This window comes from Boleophthalmus pectinirostris, unplaced genomic scaffold (assembly GCF_026225935.1).
Source record: "Boleophthalmus pectinirostris isolate CB_2022bp ecotype Guang Dong unplaced genomic scaffold, ASM2622593v1 HiC_scaffold_20, whole genome shotgun sequence".
Classification (NCBI taxonomy): Eukaryota; Metazoa; Chordata; class Actinopteri; order Gobiiformes; family Gobiidae; genus Boleophthalmus; species Boleophthalmus pectinirostris.
Genome location: NW_026571153.1, coordinates 11,249,811 through 11,266,606, shown reverse-complemented (window position 1 = coordinate 11,266,606; position 16,796 = coordinate 11,249,811). Strand labels below are relative to the sequence as shown.

The window sequence follows — 16,796 nt, the reverse complement described above, 5'->3', positions numbered from 1 at the left end:
CTCTCTCTCACTCTCACTCTCTTCTCTCTATTTCTTTCTCTCTCCCTCTCTCATTCTCCCTTTCTCTCTATCTCTCCCACTCTCTGTGTCTCTCTGTCGTTCTCTCTCTCTCCTCACTCTCATCTCTCCTTTTCTTCCTCTCTTTACATCTTTCTCTTTCTATCTCCCCTCTCGCCCATCTCTATCTGTATCTCTCATCCTCCTGCTTTTCTATCTCTCCCTCTCACATTCTCTTTCTTTCTATCCCTCTCTCTCTCTCTTTCGCCCACTCCTTCATCTCCGGTTAGTTATTCCGCTGAGCCTCTCCTCCCACGCTCCTCCGCTCGTCAGACTGCTGCAAACTTTGGCTTGAGCGTCTACAGTAACACGGAGACACAGATCTGCATACGCTGCTCCCTGCTCCTCTTCATCCTCCTCTTCATCCTCACACACACACACACACACACGCACACACACACTGCTCGTCTTCATCCTCATCTTCATCCTCACACACACTCGCTCATTTACTTTTGCTTTTCCCCTTTGGCCTCCTCCTCAAAGAAGCTCACAGCGACGGGTTCAGAGGGACGACGACGGACTGGGACTGTTGCCATAGTGATTAACAATTTCAAACTAAAACTTGTCTCTTTTGATTAATGAGAAGTTCTGCAAGATGTTGAATATAAGGAAGCTGAAGTTGTAATGAGGTCTGTTGCTCTTTTGACTCGTGGTGTTTTGTCAGGGCTTGGGAGCGGCATACAAGAAGCAGCACATGGTCGTTTTGAATACTTTAACATATTTCTGATAATTGAGTCAAGTTTGAGTTAATTTATTTGAACTTTTTTTTATTTTAAGGTATGAAGGCACAACATATAGTCAACAACTCTCTTAAAAATAAAAGAGAACAAAAAAAAAGAGAACTCACAAAAAAGAGAACAAACGTGTTAAAAACATTCATTGTTCAAAAAAGGAATAGGAAGAAGCATAATTTATTTGAATCCTGCCACTACAATTTACAATATTTCTTCTACATGATATTCAGTCGTTAAGTACATTATAGTAAGGGGCAGAGGCGGTGCTACCATTAGGCAAAAGTAGTCAGCTGCCTAGGGCCCCCAATCCTGGAGGGGCCCCCAACCAATTGCCCTCAGAGCCACTAATAGCCGAGGACTCAGAGCAATTTGATTTTCTCTTAATATAAATGAGAGTAGTTTACTTTTTAACAATAATAATAAGAAAAAATAATAATCAACATATGTAATGGATGTAAACAAAAACGTAATTGTACTAGCAAAAAAATAAAACTACTTTCAGCTCTGGTTAGACAAGTTTCCAATTTACCATAATTCAAATAAATAGAGATGTGCATGTCCCAAGAACAAAACAAAACAAAAAAACTGTGCATTATAGTGAGGTTCCCAAACTCAAGTTCACTTAGGGCCCCCAAATTGCTAACTCTGCCACTGGTTAGGGTTGTGCAAAACTACTGAAATATTGATATATCGTATTGTTTAATGTGATGATACAATATCGATATTGATATATTTCTGAGAGTATTTTTTGGTATATTTTACTAAATTATTTTGTTACAGAGCTACAGTTTTGTTGCTTGTTTAGAAAAAGGAAACTCATTTATGCAACACATTTGACATTTTCACAGTTTTGAGGATTAAAATGGGCGTTTTTCATATGAACTTTGTACTAGAAGTGGTTTGACAAAGACTTTCAGTATCACAGCCATGATTTAGCCATTATTTTTATTGAACTGTATGGAATCGCTTTAAAATATATCGTATCGAATCGAAAGTGCACTGTATCAAGATATGAATCGTGTCATGGTCTATGTATCGAGGTGTGTATTGTATCGGCAACTTTTTAATGATACCCAGCCCTAATTATAGTGTATCTTTAGATATTGGACATTAGATAAATTAGATAAAATGTAAAAAAACTAAAAACAAAAAAACAATAATAAAATAATATAATGTGTAATTATACAGTTTATATAGTCTGGTGCTGTCTATACATTTTACTGTATCTTTAAAGCTCTCATGAAAATGTTATTGCTTTAATAACACTTGAAGTTTGAAATAAAATTTTTTTAAAAATACATGCAAACTAATTATATTCATGGATTTCAGCTTCCTGTTATATGAGACAATTATGAGAACTACATACTCCCACATTCAGTAGATATCATATTTAGTTATAAATTGTTAACTGTTTTATTTTTTCATCGTTCTGAATCCCACATAAGAGCCTGAATGTGATCTCTTCTAACATAAATACCATGCTGCAAAAGTCCACAGTCTCTTGGCCAGTGTGTCCGGTCTAGAAATCCGTAGCAGATCTCAAAAGAACTCACTGTTCCGGGGGATAAAAGCCTCAAGAGTTTGAAATCTTTGTTCAAACTTTTGTCCGAAGTTGCAGTGAGTTGGTTTTCATTTTGTTTGGAGTCAGCTCTGTGTGACCGTGTGCCCTCCTGTGTCCACACACAAAGAACAGACGCACACACAGGAGGACACGGGAACATGAACCACACTGCAGGGGGCGTTGGTGCTCAACACGACCTTGTCCCTGCAAAATGTCAGAGTCACTTTGAACACTGGAATAAAAAGTAGTTCTTCTCATGAAAAATGTGTTAAATGCGTCTTACTGTGTGCGAGATTGCCTGCCCACAGATCTGACCTGTAACTGGTTTGATGGTGTCACCTGGGTGCAGTGGCGGTTCTGATATTTTTCTGAAACAGGAACCATTAAGGGGCCACATGTTACATTCAAGGGCCAAGTACAGGTACATCCAAGCATACAAATGAATACTTCAATACGGTGCAAATACAAGCACAGACAGTACAAAAAAAAAACCTCCACAGGTCTGTTTCTTCTCCCATTATGTTGTTTTGACCCAATAGATCTGCTGCCGCCAAGAGTTTGAGGGTGGAATTGCATTGGCACTTCAGGGGCCAATGAGATTAGAGGTGGCCCTGTGGCTCCTCCCTTAAAACCACCCCTGCCTGGTTGTCAAGATAAGTTAAGTTTAATGTCATACTGTGAAACATTCCAGCCAAAGCAAAGACATCTTCACGGAGACAAGCAGATGGTCCCATGGTTAAGTTACAGGTCACAGTTAATCTTTAAAAAGGGGGTATTCAAAATCGACTACCATATGGCCATATGAAGTCGTTCCCTCATCAAAAACATGCCTGAAGAGGTTTTAGATGTCATCCATGCATGTTTCAGTCATTTAGTGATCTCTCCTGGACCCTATTTATACCCTCCTTATGGTTAGCTGTAAGATTCTGCCTAGTGATCACAAATCTACGTCTTCCTCGCTCTCACCTGACAATTTTCCATAAATGCACAAAATGCACATGATAGAAAACAATACACTACAACTTCACAAACCTGATGTGATGTGCGGTAGTTTCATTGGCAGGTTACATGCTAATTGTGTTGTGATGGCACTGTGAAGAGAGGAAGACTTAGTGTGGAGACTCAAATCATCAAAACCTAAACTCAAGTATGTTAATATGTAATAACTGAATAGTAGCCAGGCTGGCGCCACCTAGTGCCTTCATTCAATATAATTTCTCTCCAGCAACTTCTTCAGGGATCAGAATACACTAGATGGTTTGCAAGAACCCCAGAAGAGTGAGTTCAGGCACCAGCCAGTCAGCGAAGAACCATACATTCTGTGTTGGATTCCCGAGATCGAGGATTTAAACCCGGAACAAAGAGAATGTTTGGTGAATTTTACCAGGGGGAAAAACGTTATTGTCCTTCTTCCTACGGGATTTGGGAAAAGCTTAATATACATGTTAACCCCATTAGCTGCGCATTACATACGTCACGATCAAATAGCAGCGACTGATTAAATAAAAAAAGATTAAAAAGTGCTCGCCTACTGTCGAGCAAACGAATCCTAATGCTGCGAGGTCAGACGGTTTCCACGAAATGAAACGATGAATCAGACTAGTTGAATATAGCATTTTCAAAATAAATATATTAAAAAATGACAACAAAAAATGTAAAAGGTGAGATGGTGATCTATAAATGTGTTAGCAATTAATATTAGGGATGTAACAATAACCAAAATATCGTGATATCGTATCGTCAAAAGTCTCACAATAATATCGTGGGCTGTCACAATATATCAAATCAGAAGTTCCTTTGCTTAAATGCATGGTTTTATGGTAGTAACAGCTAATAAACTACATAAGGGAACTACATATCACATGATTCATTTCAGTGCAGACAACATGAAGAAATATGTTTTTTACTTGACTTCTTGGGATTATGAAGGTAATAATTCACATCAAAATCTTGTCAAGGTATTTTAAAAGCACATAAAGTGTCCCATCTACAATTATATTAACCTCTTCAGAATATCACAATAAATATCGTACCGTGAGATGTATATTGAGAAATTTGGATATCGTTACATTCCTAATTAATACCCCAAAGAAGTGTAAGAGACATCTCATTTTAGACAGGAAAAAGCTGTGAAAATGTCTGGGGTCTGGGGCAACTTCGTGCAATTACAGATATAAGCGCTGACGTTGTTTCTATAGTAACAGTGTCTCTGCGTTTTCCCTCTTGCAGACCTTCACGGCGTGGTGTAACTCCCACTTGAGGAAAGCCGGGACACAGATTGAGAACATTGAGGAGGACTTCAGGAATGGCCTCAAGCTCATGCTGCTGCTGGAGGTCATCTCAGGTACTGCACCCGACACACAGCACCACCCAAAATATTTAACTTCATAACAAAATAACCGGTAGTTTCATACATTTTCTTGTCAAATGCATTTGTATAATTTGTGTAATGTGGCTCCTCATGCATTTTCCTCCATTTATTACAGTAAGAAGTAAGTTATAAGACTCCTAAACCATTATGACGACTTAAAAAAAGACCTATAAAAACTAGATGTCTAATAATAATAATAATAACGCACATAGATAGGCAAAAAAAAATCCTGATCATGAGCTTTATTCAAACTAATATAGACGACATAAGTATAGTTTAAAAAAAAAAAAACTGTTTGTGTTGAAATCTCAGTTTAGTTTCTACAAAAATGTCAAAATCGGGATCAAGTATCAAGTCTTTTCGTGAATATCTATCTTGAAATTTTAGAAACGCTATTCACAAGAGTCTTTAAAGTGAATCTCAGGTGAGGTGACTTCGTTTTACTGTAGATATTGTTTCGTGTTTCAGGTGAGAGGCTGCCCAAACCCGACAAAGGCAAGATGCGTTTCCACAAGATCGCCAACGTCAACAAAGCTCTGGACTTCATCTGCAGCAAAGGAGTCAAGCTGGTGTCCATCGGAGCAGAGGGTGAGGAAACTGAGTCGTGAATGAACAACTTCTATGCTGTGATTTTTATATTTATACCAGATGCCCTCCCTGATGCAAGTACCTTCATTTAGGCCTGAGACTGGTACATGGGAAATGAGATACTATTCAAGTACAAGAGCAGAGAGACTAGTACACGCCCACAGAGCACTATGAAACCAATATAACAACCGAGGGATTTTTTTTATTTTTTATTTTGTGATTATACAACACAAACAAAAAGAAAATACTATGATCTCATGTTGAAAAGCAGATTCTAAAAGCGTTCTAAAAAAAGAGAGAGAGTGTTTTTATTATCACAGTGGTGTTCGAATCAAGTCTATTTCCTTCATATCAAAATCAAGCTTGAAATTTTACTATCTTGATTAGGGCTGGGTGTCATTAAGAAGTTGTCGATACGATACATACCTCGATACATAGGCCACGGTATGATACATATCTCGATACATAGGCCACAATACGATACATGCCTTGATACAGTGCACTTTCGATTCAATACGATATATTTCAAATCGATTTGATACGGTTCAATAAAAAATGAACACTAAATCATGGCTGTGACACTAAAAGTCTTTGTTAAACCACTTTTTGCGCAAAGTGAATATGAAGCACAAACATTTTAATCATCAAAACTGTGAAAATATCAAATGTGTTGCATAAATGAGTTTTCTTCCCCTAATAAAGCAACAAAACTGTAGCGCTGTAACAAAATAATTTAGTATAATATACCAAATAATACTCTTGACGATAGACTGATACAGCAGCACTTGATATTGATACTGTATCATCACATTAAACGATACGTTATATTGATATTTTGATATTTTTGCACACCCCTAATCATGACAACGTTACTTGTACACATAATGTATTGAATTGTCCAAGGTCACAAAACCAGTTCTGAGTCACCAACCTAATGTTTTTGAAGTTTTTTAAGGTTTACAATAAAACTTTTCTGATGAAGGTTGTTAAGTTTTACACCGTTTGTGCAACCTTGAAACCTCCATAGATAAAAATAAAAATGTGTATATCACCTTTTTAAATAGTTTAATATTATAAAACCACTTCATTTCATTTAATTTCATTACATTTTTAATTTGTTTCATTCATGAAAGATGAATATAAAATAAATTCATACGTCAATGTGAATGAAAAGGAGCAGAAAGAAGTATAGACTTGTAAAATCTGTCCTCTTTTCAGACAAAATAAAACATTTCTAACACTTCAATGATTTCAACTTAATATATGATCTTTAGTAGCTACATTTACGTGACATACATTATATTAAATACTTATTAATGAAGACAAAAGGACTCTGCCATCTCAGACTTTTTAGCATATCATATTTGACCTTTCTTTTAAACATTAGATTCTTTTAAACAACAGATTTCGCAGCGTTGATTTGTTCCATCGACACCTTTGATCCAAACACTTCAACATGACTTTCCACATTTTTTATCGGAGTTGACTGAAGTTCTTTTTTGGTAAAGTTATGTTCTGAACTAACCAATTTACAGTGAGTTTTGAAAAGCAGAAATGATCTGGAGCCAAGGCAGCATGTGTTGGTTTTGTTAATCAATTGGACTGGTTCTCAGCGGGACTTCACTGTACAGACGGAGAATTTCAATGGTGCATCTTTTCCATCACTCAACTTCAAAAGCAGATCGTTTTTTCGCATTTCCTTCTCCTCTTTTGGACTTTCTCTCAATCCTCCCGGCTGTGTGCGATCCAATTAGCTTTCACTTCAAACAGACATAAGTGTAATTTCACTAATGGACAAAGCCGGGGCCTCATGTGGAGCGCAGAATATTAGAAATACAGATAAGGTCCAGTTATCTCAGTGGGGCGGTTTAGAGCGGGGTTTCCCAAGCTGCGGTACAGGGCATTTCGGGAGGTACATATACAGTAGAGTAGAGCGTAATGTTTACGTAGTATGTAGTATTTGAATCTTAAAAATGCTCTTTGTAGTAAAATCTGTGTCTTTATTATGAGTGTTTCTGAGGATTTTTGAGTATAGTTAAAGGTTCTATATTAGGTAAAATTGACTATTGTGAGTTTCAAACCATGTTATAATGCTGTTACCTCATCAAAATATACCTGGAGTTGAGTTTTGTCTTATTCACACATGTTTGAGTAATTCTTTATTATTAGTTTGTCTACATCTCCAAAGCTCAAAATGCTCTGTAGCTGTAGTTTTAAAGTTTTTTTGAGTGTTTTTTGAGAAGAATTCAGCCCAAATGTGCAGGGTTTGTGTGTTAAACTTGTGTGAATGAAACAAAACACAACTCCAGGGATGTTTTGGTGAGGAAACAACATTATAATAGATCAGAAAACAATGTATTTTAGGCCCTTTTATAGGCATTTTACTGCTAAGAACTAACTTAAACCATGCACAGTGAGCAGGGCTGTCTCTCTGTAGATCTGTCTTGTAACTTGGCCTGATTGTGTTATCTTTTTGATACAATGGAGACAGACAGACTGGCGACTCTCCATCAGAAAAGTTACCTAGTTTGCCTTTTTAAAACATTTTTAGATAGATTATGAAACAAGTTTGTTAAGTATACAGTATGTTATCATTGAATATTTGAAAATTGATGATTACTTTGAGTACAGGTGCAGAGATGTGTGCACAAAATGCCTACGTAATATAGTTCTTATTGTGTTATAACTTTATTTTTTCATTTATTTTGACAGAAATTGTTGACGGAAACGTGAAGATGACCCTCGGTATGATCTGGACCATCATTCTGCGTTTCGCCATCCAGGACATCTCTGTGGAAGGTCTGTGTCCCGTTTACCACAACAGCATTTATATAACTCATTATAGTGGATAATAAGTTTATTTTTAACTTTATCTGGCTCATAGACTGTATAAAAAAGTGGACTAAGCGAGTGTGATGTCACCCATAGTGTTCAGCGCCACTCAAATGAAGCTCACGATGATCACAAATACAGGAATTATGAATAGGATTTTTTTAAAGGACAAAATGGGGGGAAAAAAACCACCAGGATCATGTAGAGTGGGTTAATACAAACATTTTAAGACCAAAACGACAAAGCTCACTGCAGCTGTTACAGGGAGAAGGGCGATAATATTCTAATGTAAGTCAATGGGAACCAGGGTTAAAAGGAGCAGGAAGAGCCGCATGCAAAAAGCAGCAGCTAGTGTGTGCATTTATATATACTGTCTTTGATTTTACTGTACTGTTTTAGGTAGATTATGTCTTCAAAATCCTAACAAGTGACGATATAAAAATATAGCAAATTCAATTTGTCAACTGGACAAAAATTTATTTGGTCGAGCATTTTGACCAGAACTGAAGAAGCAGATTGGATGAGCTGCGAAACATATTCAACCAAATAAATTTTGTCCAGTTGACAAATTGAATTTCTCCTTTTGCCATGGATTCTACCTGGATGGCTGAGGGATTTTACACAGATATAAAAATATACAGAAATACACAAATCTGGAATCCCAACTTTCCCAACAAGTTTGTTCTCTTGTAGACCCACAGATCTTTTTGAATGGCACATTGAATCTTATCTACAGTATGGGTGGGCGGTATTGACAAAAATTAATACACATTTACTTTTTACTTTATTTAATTAATTAATTAATTTATTTTATTTATTTATTTGTATTTATTTATAAAGGATAGGGATGTAACAATAACCAAAATATCATGATATCATATCGTTCAAAGTTCTCACAATAATATCGTGGACTGTCACAATATATCGAATTACAAGTCTCTTTGCTTAAATTAAGAATTAAGGTGCAACAATAGCTATAAGATCATGATCCCTACATGAAGAGATAACAGCTCTAAGCACTTTTAAGTCTTAGTTCTTTGGATTAAGTCTTGTTAAGGCATTTTAAAAGGAAAAAGTAACATATTAACAGTTTTCTTAGTCTCCACAAAATATTGCAATAAATATTGTACCGTGAAAATATCTTACAGAGAGATTTGGATATTGTTACATCCCTAATCATGCCTGCCCACCATATCGTGAGCTTTCCCACAATATCGCAATAAATATCGTACCGTGAGGTTCATACCGTGACAATATCATATCATCAGATTTGGATATTGTTACACCCCTAATAAGGGACTATGTTATGTAAAATTGACTCTTGTGAGCTTTAAGCCATGTGATAATGTTGTTACCTCCTCAAAAACAGAGCTGGAGTTGTGTTTGAGTAATCATTTATTTTTAGTCTATCTGCATCTCCCAAGCTCAAAATGCTCTGCCCCACCTTGTGATGTCATGAAGTGGTAGTTTTCAAGTTTCAAGCAGAAATCAGCCAAATGATTTTTAGTGTTTTATTATGCAGGATGCAGGGTTTGTGTGTTAAACGTGCGAATGAAATAAAACACAACTCCAGGTCTGTTTGTGATGAGGAAAAACTATAACACAGAAAACAGCGTAATATTTAATACTTCAATCATCCCATCACAGGATATTATTGCAGTCCATGAAATGTGCCTATAAATGAAAAATGTGAAACAGAATATTGAAATTTATTACACATTTTTCCATATATAGCCTGAGTCTTATGGTATTTGATCCCACATCACTGTCAAACACGTCCTCATAATTCACTTTCTTCACCCTCACCTTGGCCTCTCCACTCCCCCGTGACACTGTAAACTCTTGCTGATTTGTTGCTGTGTAAATCTGACATCAGTTCAATGGAAGACTTCCCTGATTCGTAGTAAATTTTCCTTTCGTGGCGTTTTCTCTCCCCCAGCGTCCAAGGAAAGGTCATCGCGCTCCATTTGTGAATTATTGTGGCCCTATATGAAGCCACGGCCCTGGTTTAGACTGTCATTTGGACCTAACCTCCTCTGATCTCCCTTAACCCTGGTTTTATTGGCTTCCACTGCAATATCTCTCCTTTTATAAACTCGCCATCTCATCCAGCTCTGTGTAAGCACACCAATCTGTCTCTGCAGTAAAGGTGTTCTGTTCTTATATTGTCAATCAAAAGTATTAAAGTTAAAGCAGGTGTGTGATGAAGACTCGACTTAAAGGGCCTGTATCTGATTTTAATTTATTCTTGTCAGGATAAATCATGCATTGTAGGGTAAGAGACTGGTAATTCTCAGGTAATGACTAGTGCAGAAGCTACTGGCAATCTCAAACACACTAAGAATCTGCCTGACTTTCTCCCAGACACTTGACAAAGGAGTTACAAAAAACAACAACAACAAAAACAAATAGAAAGCAGAGACTGGGGATCTATAAGGAACTGTCTGACACTATCCCAGACACTTGATTCTATGTAATACGCTCTGTTTATATGTGATGACAACTTCCAGCAGGTTCTGTTCATGGTCGTAAGTGTGACAAAATCTAGGAAAAATGAGAAAATGGCCCAGTTTTCTTCATCTCTGTGTCATTGTAGCGTTCCGTTATATTCGACAAATCAACAATTACAACCACACCTCAGTTTTCAACATTTCCCCACTGATACACAACTCTAATCGCACTGGGGACATGCAATTAGAGAAGAAAAAAATGAAGAAAAAAAAAGAGAAAAAAATTCAAGATAGTTCTAAACAAAACAAAACAAATAAAAGTACTTAATTTTACCGCTGATCACATTTACTTCAGTGGGTTTTATCTCAGTTGGTCGGCGAGTCCATTGTCCGGGGTGAAATTTATGTTCTGTCATTTCAAAGATTTTTCTCAAAATTAAACTCTTAGTCAAGTCATTTTTATTTTTATACTGCATTTAAAGGGATGATTCAGAGTCATTTGAGCCTAGCATCATTTTTATTACATCTGTAGTCCACTGCTGCTGGATTATAGGTCGGGTGTAATTGACGACCAAATTGGGAGAAATTAGGATAAAATCTGATGCAAATTGATGATAAAGGAAATGTGGGAACATAGGGACTAATTTTGGGAAGAAAAAAATAATAAAATAAAATAACAAACCTTAGAAATGAGTGAACATATGACTGCGAGAACATAGGCACGCTCCCGTTGGTAACAACACCGGAAGATGTCGTCGCATGTTTCCAAACGTCTTCCTGGTTTGTGACGTAACGTGAACAGAGCCTATGGTGCATTATCACAGTGGCAGAAAGGACTAAGTGGGCGGGGCTTCTTGACCATAGACTGTATATGTAAATGGGAACAGCTAACCCATTTTCCTGCAGTGTTCCAAGCAAGAAGAGAGCATGGGGGCACCTCCAGGTCCATCGACTTTGTATTAGCCACTCTGTATGATCCTAGTGTTTTATTTATGTCCTCAAAAAATCCTATTCCTAATATGTTACATGGATCCAAATTCTCTCCTATATCTACTAACATCATGTGCTCCCTTTGACTGCAGCTGAACACTATGGTTGATGTAACAATCCCTTAGTCCACTTCTTTACACAGTCTATGTTCGTAGTTCAAATTGAGGTCCGGGCTTTCTGAATGACCTTTTAATCGTTCTATAATGGTATTCTCTCTCATCATTGTATTTTGACTGATTTACACAATAGAGGATGAGTAATCCTCTATTGTCCTGCATTTGAGGATTGAGAGCTCAGGAAATGTCTGTTTTCTCTTACTCCTCAAAAAAATGGAAAATAGTGATTAATGTATGCTTTAGTTGAATACAAAAATAGAAAAAAAAATCAGGATATGTAAAGAAAAGTGTATATTTCTCACAGCAGAATCTTGTTTTTTCAGAGACCTCTGCTAAGGAGGGTCTGCTGCTGTGGTGCCAGAGGAAGACTGCCCCCTACAGGAATGTCAATGTGCAGAACTTCCACATCAGGTGGGTCCACAGCGCCTCACTGTGGCTCTAAACTGGAACTGCACTCATTTCACTTCACTGCAGATTTTCCATATTTATAAAACGGAACATAATTTTTCTTCTTTTTCTTCATATTCATATATTTCTTCTCCTCTTTCCTCCCTCTCTCCCTGTGTCAGTTGGAAGGATGGCTTGGCTCTGTGCGCCCTCATCCACAGACACAGACCCGACCTCATCGACTACTCCAAACTGAGAAAGGTCCTGCTCTGTCTCCTCCTTTTATTCTTTCATCAGATTATTTTCATGTATTTTCTTATTCACTGCTTCTCTTTCATAGTATATTCTTGCCTTCAATCTTGAGCAATGCATCTCCATAAAACATGAACTTTCACAGCTTATATTCACTTCATTTTGGTTACGTTTAGGCACTTTATATGTAACATTTGATATGCACTAATGCTCATTTTCACTAAGATACCAGTGTCCGTTTTGATAACACATTTAAGATACTTTTTGTCTTTATTTGCATAGTCCAGATTTAGTCGAAGAGCTCTTTTTGGTTTAAGTTATTTTCTAAGTCAATTAAATCAATCATCATCAGTATTATTAGAATAAAATATACTAACCCCTTAACGCCTGAATTTATATAGATGTATATTAAAAAAAATGTCTTGTGTGGGTTTTTGCCTTTATGTAGATAGTAAATTAAATTGAGATTATTAATTTGACTATAGCAAAAATAAATAAATAAATAGAAATTCGGTTGTATATGTTGCAAATTTGCGACAACTAGAAACAAGCACTTGCCGAAAGTTCCTAGGAAGGTCCTGCATGTGCACTAACCAGGACTGGGGGAATGCAGCCTTGATCCAAGCGGTTTGTTGCGTATTTGTGACACTCGGCGTTAAGGGGTTAACATTTTTAACTAATAAATCATATCACATTGTATTGTAATATTATTCCTTAGATAGACTCCACTGTAGTTTGTCTGATCAGCCAAGAATAGACACACTTCCCACACTAGTAAATACATGAGAGAACCAGAAAAGAAGATTTAATCCCAGACTATGTATATTTGACTAATTGTGACTCATTTGTTTTTGACATGAAACAGGACGACCCCATCGGAAACCTGAACACTGCATTCGAGGTGGCCGAGAAGTTCCTGGACATCCCAAAAATGCTTGATGCTGAAGGTAAAAAATAAGATGCAATTTTGTATTTATTTATTTATATTTATGTTTGATAGTTTTTTTTATTACCATTTATCTTAACTTGAAAATGTACTTGTAGTATGTTAACATTTAATAATAACTACAACTTAATTAGCCATTAATAAAGCATAAACAAAGACTTAAGAATGAAGAAATAATTTCTTAATTATGAATGGCTTAGTTCCTACTTAATATAGTGATTAGGAGTGTGTTAATTATTAGGGGTGTAACAATAACCGAAATATCGTGATATTGTATCGTCAAAGTTCTCACAATAACATTGTGGACCATCACAATATATCAAATTACAAGTCTCTTTGCTGAAATTAAGAGTTATGGTGCAGCAATAGCTAAAAAAAGACAGAGGGAACTACATAAACCATGATGCTTTCCTCCATTTCAGTGTCGACTACAGTTCAAAGCACTTTTAAGTCTCAGTTCTTTGGATTAAGTCTTGTCAAGGCATTTTAAGAGGAAAAAGTATCATATTCACAGTTTTGTTTAGCCTCCACAAAATATCACAATAAATATCGTACCATGAGATCTATATTGTGAAAATATCGTACTGAGAGATTTAGATATTGTTACATCTCTAATTATGATCCTCCCCACCATATCATGAGCTTTCCCACGATATCACAATAAATATCGTACCGTGAGGTTCATACCATGACGATATCGTATCGTGAGACTTGAATATCGTCACACCCCATTAATTAAGCATTTACTGAGCCTGAATTTTTTTTAATAAACTATTATTCATTATGATTTAAATCTTTATTCATGCATTAGTATGCATTAGTTTGCTTGTCTTCGTGGAGATGTTATTGCTTTGTCTAAAATGTTCCACTCTAAAGATTAAATTGACCTATCACAAGGGAGAAAAGTAGACTACATTACAGGTCAGATCTGTGGAGAGCCGGCCCTATTCACAGAGAGAATTATTGTATTTTCTGAGCAATAGAAACACTCATAATGAATACATGTTAGATGGATGTGTTTAATGTCATAACGTGGAACATTCCAGGCAGGTGATGAACCCTCCACCAGAAAAGTTGGACAGTGCACCTTTAAAGCTAATGAATGTGTGGTTATTATAGAGTATTACCAGTTAAATGAATGATGTTTGGAGATGTTTAATTGAGTGTAAATCCTGTTTTCTAGATATTGTGAACACACCCAAACCCGATGAGAAGGCCATCATGACCTACGTGTCCTGCTTCTACCACGCCTTCGCTGGAGCCGAGCAGGTGAAGTGAAAAAAAACATGATCTGGATCTGTGTTTCCGGTGTAATCAGATTATTGAAATGTCATGTAAACAGTTCTATCTGCTGACAATTACGCAAAAATGCCAAACTAATGTGACGGCAAAGACAAAAATGGAAGAGAAAATGTCAAAGATTGAAAGAGTTAGTTTAAAATTTGCTGTACTTTGTTTCCATATACACAGTTTTTTCTGACTAATGATAGTGTTATGTGATTATTCTATTTATGTGATTATAATGGGCATGTACATACTGACTGTGGATGTGTGCTCCTCTCAGGCTGAGACCGCTGCCAACCGTATCTGCAAAGTGCTGGCTGTGAACCAGGAGAACGAGAAGCTGATGGAGGAGTACGAGAAACTGGCCAGTGAGGTGAGAAGCACATCTGAATATTACATCTGCTCTTCACCAGTGTCATTATATAAGTCACCAATGCACTTATATAAGAGACGGGGCCTGCACATTTTAGTGGAGTGTGCCTCAGAGGGGTGTCATATTTGGCATGTTTTTATTAGCAGAGAGAGCTACATAGACATAACGTTTCAAAGTTTCAGTGCAGCCAACTTGAATAAATTCTTGTTTTAACATTTTCACAAAAGAAATGATTTCTGTCAACTGGACAAGTTTTTTTTTTTTTTTAACACACTTTAGTTCCAGTTTATTTAGCTCCTCTTTTCAGACAGATATAAGGCAGTGTCTTACCAGGGACCTGCCATAACTAAAGAAATCGCTTGGTCACGGTATGATATTTATTGCGATATTGTGGGAAACCTCACGATATGGTGGGATATTGCAATATTAAAATGACTTAACAAGACTTAATCCAAAGAACTAAGATTTAAAAGTGCTTAGAACTGTTATTTCTTCATGTAGTTTACATTGAAATGCAAAGGATCATGGTCTATGTAGTTCCCTCTGTTAGCTATTTCTGCACTATAACTCTTAATTTAAGCAAAGAGACTTGTAATTCAATATATTGTGATGGTCCACGATATTACTGCGAGAACTTTGACGATACGAAATCACTATATTTTGGCTATTTTTACATTCTTACTGTTTTCTATTGAAATAAAACCTTCCTGAACAGCTGAGGGATTACACGAACTGCTTTAACTCTACATTGGTCTTAATGATTTAGGGAATAAAGTGAGCATCTACCCCAAGCCTTTTCATAATATCTCAAATATTGTACAGTGAAGTTAACACCGTACTTATATCATACTATGGACTCATTTGTTCCTCCCAATCCTTGACCCTGACATGGTGACCTCTGACCCCTGCAGCTTCTGGAATGGATCCGTCGTACCATCCCATGGCTGGAGAACCGTGTGGCTGAGCAGACCATGAGGGCCATGCAGCAGAAGCTGGAGGACTTCAGAGACTACCGCCGCATCCACAAACCCCCACGTGTCCAGGAGAAGTGTCAGCTCGAGATCAACTTCAACACCCTGCAGACCAAGCTCAGGCTGAGCAACAGGCCTGCCTTCATGCCCTCCGAGGGCAAGATGGTGTCGGTAAGTGAAACAATGATGAATAAAGATTAACATTTTAAAACTAAATATTATATCATTCTTAAAATGTTGCACAGAACAGGAAGCTGAACCCCATGAATACTGTTACGTGGATCTTTAGCTGTATTCCCAAATTGATCCTTAAAGATTCACTATGCTAGACTCTGATGGGGGACCAGACCTTTTTACTTTATGCCATACTATGAAACATTCTAAAAGCATTACTAGGCTGTATACAAGTGGTGGTGGCATTGATCAGGTGTTACATAAGGGTGAGTTGTTGCAGAGTTGTGTAGAGATTGTATGCCTGTAGTCCTGTAAATGTAAGTGAGTCCTCCTCCCTCTGTGCAGGACATCGCTAACGCCTGGAAGGGTCTGGAGCAGGTGGAGAAGGGCTATGAGGAGTGGCTGCTGACTGAGATCCGCCGTCTGGAGAGACTGGACCATCTGGCCGAGAAGTTCAAGCAGAAGTGTGCCATGCACGAGGCCTGGACCTCAGGTCAGCTCCCACTCACACACAGAGAAAAAGGACAATTCAGCATTTACCTGAGGCTTTAGGGTTCTTTAGTTATTTAGTAGAGTAATATGTCGTGTTTTAGTCGACCAAGATTTCTATTAGTCAATATTTTACTGGCATTTATAAGAACTGAAAAGATCCACAGCAGAAAGTATGTGGGAGTGACAGTTAATTGAATAATGTGTTGGTGCATTATGTA

At 37.1% G+C, this 16,796-nt stretch overlaps 1 protein-coding gene across 1 annotated transcript in view; it reads left to right on the top strand.

Annotated features, from left to right (window-relative positions):
* Positions 1-16,796, top strand: part of actn3b (actinin alpha 3b) — a 50,295-nt gene that overhangs the window by 25,682 nt on the left and 7,817 nt on the right. Inside the window, exons 2-11 of the mRNA XM_020936498.2 lie at positions 4,582-4,696; positions 5,192-5,311; positions 8,024-8,110; positions 12,023-12,110; positions 12,269-12,347; positions 13,204-13,285; positions 14,468-14,553; positions 14,849-14,941; positions 15,853-16,083; positions 16,432-16,579. Coding sequence (XP_020792157.1) covers positions 4,582-4,696; positions 5,192-5,311; positions 8,024-8,110; positions 12,023-12,110; positions 12,269-12,347; positions 13,204-13,285; positions 14,468-14,553; positions 14,849-14,941; positions 15,853-16,083; positions 16,432-16,579 — 1,129 coding nt within the window. The remainder of the gene's footprint in view (positions 1-4,581; positions 4,697-5,191; positions 5,312-8,023; positions 8,111-12,022; positions 12,111-12,268; positions 12,348-13,203; positions 13,286-14,467; positions 14,554-14,848; positions 14,942-15,852; positions 16,084-16,431; positions 16,580-16,796) is intronic.